This window comes from Prosopis cineraria, unplaced genomic scaffold (genome assembly GCF_029017545.1).
Source record: "Prosopis cineraria cultivar Desert tree isolate PC_DT_omini unplaced genomic scaffold, ASM2901754v1 PC8, whole genome shotgun sequence".
NCBI lineage: Eukaryota > Viridiplantae > Streptophyta > Magnoliopsida > Fabales > Fabaceae > Prosopis > Prosopis cineraria.
Genome location: NW_026555339.1, coordinates 533,906 through 545,263, shown reverse-complemented (window position 1 = coordinate 545,263; position 11,358 = coordinate 533,906). Strand labels below are relative to the sequence as shown.

At 34.2% G+C, this 11,358-nt stretch overlaps 1 protein-coding gene across 1 annotated transcript; it reads left to right on the top strand.

Annotated features, from left to right (window-relative positions):
• The first annotated feature begins 7,601 nt into the window (after positions 1-7,601).
• Positions 7,602-10,884, top strand: LOC129317146 (3-ketoacyl-CoA synthase 10). Its single transcript, XM_054961503.1, has 3 exons — positions 7,602-8,183; positions 8,274-8,902; positions 10,097-10,884. The coding sequence occupies exons 1-3, from the start codon at positions 7,617-7,619 to the stop codon at positions 10,671-10,673; spliced, it is 1,773 nt and encodes a 590-aa protein (XP_054817478.1). The 5' UTR covers positions 7,602-7,616; the 3' UTR covers positions 10,674-10,884.
• The last annotated feature ends 474 nt before the right edge of the window (positions 10,885-11,358 follow it).

The following is an 11,358-nucleotide window of genomic DNA, read 5'->3' as shown; positions in this document are numbered from 1 at the left end:
AAAGGAGGTGTCGCGAGGCATGTTGGAGATGTGGGGTCTCAAAAGAATGAAAGAACCTAACTTGACTCCTAATTAAATCCAGAGAACTTAGGCTCCCTTATCACAGTTCACCCAGATACGAGAATACGAAGTGAAGAAAATTAACATAGACATGGAAAAACAAAGATACATTAATTAAAGAAAGATATGGTGGGCTATACTGACCGTATAATAGAAAAATAAAAACTAAAGCTATATGATAAAATTGACAATAAAGTAGCAAACTCAAAGCTTGAGAATTTGGCTAGTCGTTTGTTTATGATGATGATGATTTGATAAGGGAGGGTTCCTTTATTTATAGATAATCCTAACTTAATATTCAAGCCTTATGATTGCCGCTTTTCTTAAATTCAGGAAGCACTTCCTCCATCATGGTCACTTCTTCCACTTTCATAATTCAAGCATCATTAGTGGAATGTGAAAATAATGACCTCAACCTAATCTTGACTTAATGACTAAGGCTTCATAAATATTTATTTTTTTAATTATTTTAAGGCAGATTAAGTTGAGTTGAATCCAGACCTTCAAATTTGTAATTTGAGTACAAATAAAGTGTTTCTTTCCTTCTTCAATTGTGACTGGAGATTTAAAGATGAGATCAAAAGGCAGAAAAGAATCTGAAGATTAGAAGTACTCTATACTCTAATGTTAACTAGTTAAGAAACCTACTTCTATGCCTGGCGTCAACCCATTGGGAAGAGATTGGTTCTAGTATCATCTACTCATCAATAATTAACAACAATATGTATTGTATTTTACTAGATTAATTTATATTTCATTGGTGAGACTTGGCAATTCGGTATAGACGGAGTCTATAATAATTTATATATTGATATAATTATTTTAGACTCATTCATACACTGTCTGTTGTTGAGTTTGTGTTTCAAATGATGATTTCTACCTTAATTTGGAGAAACACAATTTGTCGTGGGCAAGCATTTTCAATGGTGTATTGGCCTCGCGCCTTTGATGCTCTACTTTTTTTTACAAAGATAACGGTAAATAAAACAAAAACAAAATGCTATACTGTGAGAATTATTTCTTAAAATACTGCACTTAAAATCCTTTTTGCATTGAATGATATATAAACTTAATGACACCATGAACCATTTTTTCAATATATAGCGTCGCCTGAAACAAAATTTGCTCTTGGTAAGAACAACTTCTAAATTTGTTCTTGGCAGAAATAATTTTTAAACATCCTCGGCACCTGTCAATTGAAATGAATAATTTTTTTTAATAATTTAATAATCATTTGAATAAAAATAATGAGTAAATAATTATTATTAATATAACTAAGGAATTATTATAAGTTATATTAAATTAAAAATGATTAATAATAAACAAGTAGTTATTAGGTTTTATGAAAATTAATAATAAATGATTAAGTTATATAAATGAAAAGTAAAAATTAATTTACATCACAGATAGTAACTTTCAGTATCGCATCTTGTTCTTCTTCTCATGTGTTATGGTCATCATCGTTGCCGTCGTTGTTGTTGTATGTTTCCCTCTTCTTGATGTTTAAATGTTTCATTTATTTGTATAATTGATGTATTTAAATTAAACTAAAGTTTTCATTTGGCTGAGCCATGAAAAATTCATCCATTTACAAATATATGCATGAAGTCTTTTATGTGATCCATTCTACTTCCTAAATAATATATTATATAACTAACATCCTAGTAAAATTAAATTATAAAAATAAATTAACTTAACTAATTTCTTATATATTTATAAATTAGTTATCTATCTTTTATATTTAAGATTGCATGAAGTATTACTTACATATAATAATATTTTTTTTGTGTACTTAATTTTTTATTAATAAATTAACTTTAATTATTCACAATGGTGGAACCATATTTTTCTCAAGGGAGGCCAGATTCTGCCACTCAATGCTATTAGAACCTTTTAAGTTTTCCTTGACTCGTGATTTTTTATATAATTCACGACTCTAATAGCTTTTACCTTTTATATAATTTATATAATATGTGTGCGCGCGCGCGCCGCTTGTTGTCAGACTCCTCTTCATAAAAAATTTAAAAATAATATAAATTAATTTTTTAATATTTAAAATGTATAATTTATTTATATTATCTACTTGATAAGTTTTTCCTATATTATTTATATCTATTATGATTAATATTATAGGTACATAATTTCACTTTTTTAATTTTTTTTCTATATTGATACTTTATAATTATATGTAATTTATTCTCTAAGATTTTTAAAGCAATAAACTTACATAAACAATTAATTAGTATAAACATTAAAAATAAATAAAAATATAAAAGATTGTATATTAATTTTAAAAATCTAGCCCACCCTTTACATTTATGTTAATTCTATCCCTAATTACTCTATAAAAAAATCAACTACATGTCTACATATATAATTAAGAAAAAATTAACATACAAAACATTAATGATTAAATATTGAGCTCTCACTCATGATTTTAGAAAAAATATTAACTTTAACATAAAAGTTGAAAAAATATATATTAAGAAAATGTACCTGAATTACATGAAGAGTCAAGTTTTAAAGTAGATAAAAAGGAGATTGGTTTCAATGCTCATCTGCTCACCACATGATGAGCAATTTGGACCATTCAAAGTTTTAATTTGGACGGTCCAAATTTTTATAATTTTATATTTAATAAAATATAAATTTTAAATTTTAATAAATCTACTCTATTATCAATTTGGATAATACATATTTAAGTTGGATGATAAATTTAATATTAAATATTTTTATAATTTTATAAATTAATTATTCAGATATATTTTAGATAGTCTTAATTTAAAATTAAATTATTTTAAAAATTTTATTTTAGTAAATATAATATTAAAAATTAAAAATAAAGATAATCTTAAAACTGAATTTTTTAAAAAATTAAAAAAAATTATAATTTAAAAATTTTAAATCTAGACCATGCAAAGTATATTTAAATAGTCAATTTATAAAAATTATAAAAATATTTAATATTAAATTTACTATTCAGATTAAATCTATATTGTCTAAATCCATGACAGAATAGATTTATTAAAATTTATAATTTTTATTTTATTAAATATAGAATAAAATATATAAATCTGGACCTTCTAAAATTTTAATTTGAACAGTCTAGATTATTTATTATGGTGCTCATCACACTATGAGTATCAAAACCGGTCTCCATAAAAACAAAGAAAATGCACCTTTTAAACTCTAATCACAACATTAACACCATCAATTGAAGCAGAGAAATGGAAGAGAAATAGCAAACCTTGAACAAGAAAGAAAGACCACAAAGACGGAATGAAGCAGGCAGGAGTGATTCCATCGTATAGGCCATTCAGAGCTTCACGTGATGACATACACATGGGTAGAGATGTAGAGGTTTGATAAATGCATCACACAAGAAAGGCAAAGTAGGAAGAAAAAATAAAGATTCCCGCAGTTGACAATAAATAAAATATTATATCAATAATGATGATAAAAAGGCTAGATGTATGATTTTATTTTTTTATTAAATAAAAAAATAATTTTTAACTACAAAATTGTTCCTAGCCTAAATGAGTTCTTCACAACCACAAACTCGTTTCTTGTTTGAATATTTTTTAATGTAATATTTGGGTAAATATTTTTTATGATGCAGCATTTAGATAATTTCTTTTATTGTTTATAGTATATTGGTAAAAAAAAAAAAAAACCTGCTCTACCTAATCCCATCCATTATGAAATATCAACGTGATTAAGCTTCTGATCATGTCCTCCATAATATATGCGAAATCTAAAGTCATTTCAAAGATGTCTCTCTGCGAATTAATGTTATGATAATCATAAGATAACAATGGTCTAATTAATCTAGGCAACATTGCTTTCACTATTGAAAGAACCGCTAGTTTATTTTACTGCTAATTAACATTTGCATCTCTGTTTTAGCATACATGCGTCATTTGGTTTTCAGTGGGAAAGGATGTATTTGAGGGTAATAATTTGGCGACATCAAACATGACAGAAAACTCAGCAGTCATCCCTTTGTTCAAACTCAAACCTTCTAATTGGTGTTATAAATTATTCTTTTTTAGCAGACGGTCAATCACGAGACACCCTATTTGAAATTTTTTTGACTCAACACTTCTCCTCCACACCCTTTTATGCTGCACTGTTGTTCTCTTTTCGTGAATGTTTTTATTTTATGGGTAGATCTGAGAAATTAGAGCTGTACATGTTTGAGACGAGTCAGCGTGACAGGAATAGCAAATGGCCGTGAAATTTTATGATCCTTGAAATATTTGCTTGATAGACTGAGACTATCACGTCTCTTCTCATATCATTATAGGTTTAATTAGATGCTTCTGCTTCACTTGTGAAAAAGCTGGTTCATGTTCATCTACATCTGCCATGATCTTCATTATTGAACACATTTACTTTCCTCCCTTTCAGCTGTATGTCACTGTCAAAGTAGCCCGGAATCAATGGCGTCTCACCTACCTAGCCCACTCCTATTAAAAGTGTTAGTTTCTACTTCCTTTTCGTAGATTAGACACTGTTATACCAAATTGTAAGCCAGAATAATATCGACATGACGCATGTTTCTCGCCAAATAATTGTTTGTTTTGAAGCTTACTTTCGCATGATGAAATAATTAAAAACAGGCCTAAGTGGGGGCTTGTACCAGTACCAAAACATCTCTCCCTGAATATATGCAGACTGGAACTTCTGGCTACAAACGATGGTGGAATTTTGGTTGTTAATTTTAAGTTGATGTGAACTGTGGCTGATTTGTCTTCTGAGGTTGTGACTTGGGTGTATTTTCATGTTTTACGGAGAATTCTTCTGGACATTTCTTCTGCTTTTGGCTTTAGGTGCTCCCTTTAGACCATGAAACGGATGAACAGAGGAAAAAGGATTGGTCTAGATGGGTCACGCGTGTCCCTGGCCTTTTCCCTGCAACGTTTAAATGTGGTCCATGGACTGTTAACAATAATAACTAAATAAGGAAGAAGTTTTATGTAAATTGCTGGTCACGTTCACCTTCTTTTTGGGAAATTTGGGAATTTACAATATTGGGAAATTTGGTTGCGGGAATCTGTATTCTGTATCATGCTCGCTTAGCATGGTCTCTTATAGACAGTGAAGTAACCATCAGAAATCCTTAAATTCAAAATAGGGCTGCTTGCCCATACACTGTACAATTTACACCCTGCCTCCAGCTTCCACTTGCATTATTTCACTGGTCACTTGCCAGCAAGTGAGGCAAGTGGTTGTGGTTTATTTATGGATTCCCTACTCTGCTCTTGCTAAGTTTATTTTTTATGTTGTAATAAACTTATATATCTACATATAATATGAAAATTTTCAAGGTTAATATAGCCCCTAAACTATAAATTCACTGGGAATTTAAACTATTTGTTATATTTTGAATTTTAAAGAACTAAATTTGAAACAATATAACTACTGTTAATTTCATGCACAAGTGTCCAGAAATTCTCTCTCCCTCTCTCCTCCCTCTCATCTGCTTTTCCATTCATCTCCATTTTTTTATACTCTCCCTCGTCTTCGTCCACGTCATTTGTCTCTGCCTTGTACATTTTCTCCGCCGGTTCCCCGTATTTACTTTCATATATTTCCCGCTTTGCATTGCGAACAATTGTCGTCGTCCGGTAATTACTGCGTTTACGTACGCTGAAACAGTCGATATGAGGGTTGCATCTTCTCGGTTAACGCGTGCCGTGACATGCACCTCCGCCTTCTTCGATTCTTCCCAAGATCGAAAGCCAGACGCCATAAGTGGTGGAGATCGCGCGCTTCCGGCCAAGAATGCCGATGATAAGTGCAGTATGTCGTCTTCTTCGGCGTCTTCCATCCGCAGGAACAGGGATCTGTCGTCCGAGACGTCAATGGGGGACGAGGATCGAGGCGAAAATGAAGCCCAGAGTGCGTACAATGGTAGTGGAGACATGATGCAGTCTTTAGAACAGAAGGAGAATAACGAAAACAACAGATTAAAGAGAGACGAAGAGAGGGAGGGAGGGGAGAGGCAAAAAGGGGCAGAGAGAATTTCTGAACGCACAACGAAGTTTGTTTAAAATTAACAGTAAGATATTAAGTTTAATTATTCATGGTTTAAAATATTTAAATAGCTTTGAACCTCTAGATTAGGTCCACGTTTAACCCAAACTTTGACAAACTGCACTATTCACGAGTTGTGAATAGCCTGACTTATTTATCAAATTCAGTGTAATATACGGAACTTATGATAATTACTTTCTCCGTTTTTATATATATAAAAAAATTATATTACACAGTTAAAAATAGATTAATTATAATAATTATGTTTAAACAAATAAATTGGACTAAAATGTCCTATATTAATTAACATAAACATGCATTAATTATTTTTCATTAATGTAAATTATAAAGAGTAATTTAAAAAATATATAATAAATGCTTATAGAAAGATATAATTTTGCTTATATAAAAAGAAGTAAAAAATAATAATTTTTCTTACAAATGAGAACAAAGGAAATATTTAAGTTATAGAATTCTGCCCTGCACTTCGTGTGATTAAATTGCCAGAAATGATGAGATTAAACAGTAGTTAGCAATAATTGGGCTATAGTTTGTAAGGTGTTTAGGCACTTGAGGCGTGTGATGATGCTTCTTGTTAGAGTTGAGAGATTAAATATTGTTGCGGAAACACAAGCGCAATCAACAACTTGACACTTTTGGCAATTTGAGTAATAGACAGGAGCCTGTGGAAGAGTAGGTCACTGCATGCCTAGTATCAGGACTTAGGAGATTAACAAATGGCATTCTTGTTGAGGAACAATCAAATTACACCAAAGAGAATCTGCAGAGTGCAAGGAGTACTGGGGAGGAAGTGTTGCGCCATGACAGATTTTGGAAGATCTCTCGACCAACATTCATAGTCTTTGATTTTATTTTTTCTCTTAGAATCAAACATGAATTAGGATCTTCAGTATCAATATTTCAAATTTGAAGAGCACAACATGTATATGTTCAGCATCATGTTACTACAACTTTATTATTCGATTCATCGTTACTGACGTTCAAATGATTGTGTTACGGAAGCCACATCAGATATATTCGAACGATGTTGTTATATTTGTTCATATCTTATTCTTCGTGTTCGATTAACAGTGATTAATTAGCAAGAGAGAGGATTGACTGAATCAGATTCATGGAATTGAAGAGGTTAGTTTTGTTTTTTGGACAAAGAATTGAAGAGGTTAGTTGATAACAAGTTAAGATGATGAGGAAAAAGTATGGAGCAGTGGAAAAACGGATATAAGATTAAAGAGAGATGGTAGCCTAATTAACCGTATCTATACCCAAGGAAAGCCAGCTGGGGTCCTCAGACGTGACCATTCATTGTTCACAAGAGACACAGTTGGGTCGATATAAATGTCCACACAGATTTTTTTTTTTAATTATTGTTTGAAAAAATCAAAGGCGAGAGACCATGCTATGGTGTGTGGTCTCTTCCCTCCATCTCCTCTTTTGAACTTGGGACTGAGGCTTCCCCGTTCTGCATCACACCCACTTGCATTGAATGAAGGAATTAAATGGCGTTGAAAAGCCTCAACTACGCTCAACTTCAGTTAGGTGCTGGCATTAACTATCTTCACCCGCCTCCTCTATATACGCACGCACAATATCAGCATTATCCCTCAAACCTTTTATCAGTGATTGTGGTGATACTTCAGCAATCACTTCCAACCATGGCCAATGAACGCGATCTTTTTTCCACGGAGATTGTGAACCGTGGAATTGAATCTTCGGGTCCCAACGCCGGCTCCTTGACCTTCTCCGTGAGGGTGAGGCGGCGGCTGCCGGACTTTCTTCAGTCCGTCAACCTCAAGTACGTCAAGTTGGGTTACCATTATCTCATAAACCATGGCATTTACTTGGTCACCATTCCTGTGCTTCTTCTGGTGTTCAGCGCTGAGGTCGGCAGCCTCAGCAAAGAAGAGCTATGGAAGAAGCTCTGGCAAGATGCCTGCTACGATCTCGCCACCGTCCTCGCTTTCTTCGGCGTCTTTGTCTTCACCTTGTCTGTTTACTTCATGTCAAAGCCTCGCTCCATTTACCTCATTGATTTTGCATGCTTTCAGCCCAACGACGACCTCAAGGTTTCAACTTTTTAACTCTGAACTGAATTACTGCATAATCATAGTATACCTATGGAGTCTCTGTTGAAATATTATTGCATATATGCGCAGGTCTCAAGGGAGCAGTTCATTGAGCTAGCAAGAAAATCAGGCAAGTTTGACGAGGAGAGCTTAGCGTTCCAGAAGAGGATATTAATGTCGTCGGGCATAGGGGACGAGACTTACATCCCAAAGGCAGTGATAGCGTCTAGTGAAAACTGCGCAACAATGAAAGAAGGTCGAGCAGAAGCATCCACGGTTATGTTCGGAGCACTGGACGAGCTGTTTGAGAAAACCAAGGTTCGTCCCAAGGACGTGGGTGTTCTAGTGGTGAACTGCAGCATCTTCAACCCCACACCATCACTCTCAGCGATGATCATAAACCACTATAAGATGAGAGGAAATGTTCTAAGTTACAACCTTGGTGGGATGGGCTGTAGTGCTGGGATTATAGCCATAGACTTGGCAAGAGACATGCTTCAGTCCAACCCAAACAATTATGCTGTGGTGGTGAGCACTGAGATGGTAGGATTCAATTGGTATCAGGGAAAGGAGAGATCTATGCTCATTCCAAACTGTTTCTTTCGCATGGGTTGCTCTGCTGTTCTTCTGTCCAATCGTCGTCGTGACTATAGGCGTGCCAAGTACCGTCTCGAACATATTGTTCGCACCCATAAAGGTGCCGACGACCGCAGCTTCAGGTTAGCTTTGCTCAGCTGTATATGCAACTCCTTTATTTAGTCTTAATCCTTGATTTTCTGGTCTTCTAAATCATTGTTCGCATCCATCTTTGATCTCTTATGATGGGTCATTAGAATGGATATTACAATATCTGTAGTCTGGTAATGGTGACATCATAGTTATATTTGACACCCATTGCTTTCCAGCTTCGTGAAGGAAATTTATTTCGATGCAACACTTCACACTTTGAGTGTGAGATGTGATGAGAACCTGATAAAGAGGTCATAACTCATAATACGCCAGTTGGTTGAGCGGTAGCTTATAACGAGTCAAGGGTAGAGAACAGGATGCTAAACCTATGCCAAATACAAGTATACACCTCCAAGATAGCTCCAGTGAAATGAAACTAGATATAAAGTTGAGAGTTTGATCATATCCCTTGCTAGCCAAGAAACTAGAGAAGTTCCACTTTGGCTCACACCAAAATTAATTTTTCAAAACTGTTAAAAAAAAAATCTCTCAAAACTTCAAAATGTTTTGCTGTGTGTTTTCCCCAGAAATCCTACCTTTCCCCTTGTTTGTCTTTATGTACTATGTAAATTTATTAGCTTTCAGTTGGTCGTAACGTGGTTGGCTGTTCTTCAATTCGTACCGTGTCATAGTTCCCTCTGGAGATAAGGTTAGAAAAAAGATTAATAGATCCAGCAAATTTCCTCTAAGGTGTCTCTGGATCAAAAGAGAAGCTCTAGTTAACGATAATAAGGACGGTGGTTTCGTGCAGGGCCTGCGAACGTAAATGCACCGCAAGTTAAAGAGTTTGGATTTGGATCTTCATTTCTTATTTTCAATCAATTTCTTGTCAATTCCAAAGACAGATAAGCAAAGAGCGTGTGGATTCCATGCATTCAAATAGAACCTACCGTTAAAGTAGATCTTATATGTATCTTAACTTGAGATTTGGGAGTCCTAAAGATGTTATTTATTACGAGAATTTTAGCTCTCCATGCATGGCAAGTCCTCAAAAGTAAAACTTCCTTGTATTCCTCACAAATTGGCCAACTATTTTGAGATTTATGTGGGATCATGTCACCGTAATTAATATCCAAGCAGTATCCAGAACTGTATTAATAGCTGTTTTTCACTTTTCACATCAGATAGTTCTGTTCTGAGTCATTGATTGAGATGCAAACTCACTTTCCACCCATACAAAACAGGTGCGTATACCAAGAGGAAGATGAACAAAAATTCAAGGGGCTGAAGGTGAGCAAGGACCTGATGGAAATAGGAGGTGATGCGCTCAAAACCAACATCACGACACTAGGACCTCTGGTTCTACCCTTTTCAGAGCAGCTTCTCTTCTTCGCCACCTTGGTCTGGAGGCACCTATTTGGTGGTAAATCTGCAGGAGGCAATTCATCATCTCCACAGAAACCTTACATCCCAGACTACAAACTTGCCTTTGAACATTTTTGTGTGCATGCTGCCAGTAAGACCATTCTTGACGAGCTACAGAGGAACCTGGAACTAAGTGACAAGAACATGGAGGCCTCCAGGGTGACCCTGCACCGTTTTGGCAACACGTCAAGCAGCAGCATATGGTATGAACTCGCTTATTTGGAAGCTAAAGAGAGGGTCGGAAGAGGAGACCGTGTTTGGCAACTAGCTTTTGGGTCTGGCTTCAAGTGCAACAGTATAGTTTGGCGTTCCATGCGCCGTCTCAAGAGGCCCACTGCCAACCCCTGGCTTCACTGCATCGACAGATACCCTACGTCTCTTTCTCAATCTCCTTGAGTTGAGATATGCCAAGTTCAAACGATTATATCAGTGATGATAGTTAAGAAAGCTTTATGGTTATTCTTAGTGGGTCTTTAAATCTTATTTTGCTGTCTCGAGATTGTTTACTGGTATTGGAAAATGCTGAATAGTGTGCCTCTACTTGTGCTTCTCTGTCTCTTTGTTGCGTAAGATTTTCAAAATAATCAAAGATCACTTACATTGACAATAGACGAGTCCAATATTGTTATGTCTAGTGCTTTTACTTGTGATTGCTGTTTTTGTAAAACGATTGAAGTTTGAAATAGGGTAAAATGTAGAGCCAGTACATTTGGGCCAAGCTCAAATAAATTCTTTTAAGTTGCAAGGCTTGGTGAAATACTTGTTTTTTTAATGTTCCGGCTATCTAGATCGATGCAAATAGGCCCAAAAAAATCGGACTTTGCCTGACTCGAACAACAATTTTTTTTGAGAAGTATATATATTTATAATATTAAATATTAATTAATTCTTTATCTTTATGTTCTGGTTCACTTTATATTAAAAAAAAATTATATTCAAGTAGTATGTTGTTACGGATATTTTCTTTAAAAAATGCTCAAACTATTATATTTTTAATATAAAAAAATATTAAAATAATATTTAAAATGTATTTTAATTTTGATTTTTGAATTTTAAAATCCAAATTTTTTTTATTCTACAT

Coding starts and splice junctions, on each gene's coding strand:
- LOC129317146 (XM_054961503.1), top strand. CDS start 7,617: ATGGCGTTGAAAAGCCTCAACTACGCTCAACTTCAGTTAGGTGCTGGC. Junction 8,184..8,273: donor AGCCCAACGACGACCTCAAG/GTTTCAACTTTT, acceptor ATATATGCGCAG/GTCTCAAGGGAGCAGTTCAT. Junction 8,903..10,096: donor GCCGACGACCGCAGCTTCAG/GTTAGCTTTGCT, acceptor CATACAAAACAG/GTGCGTATACCAAGAGGAAG.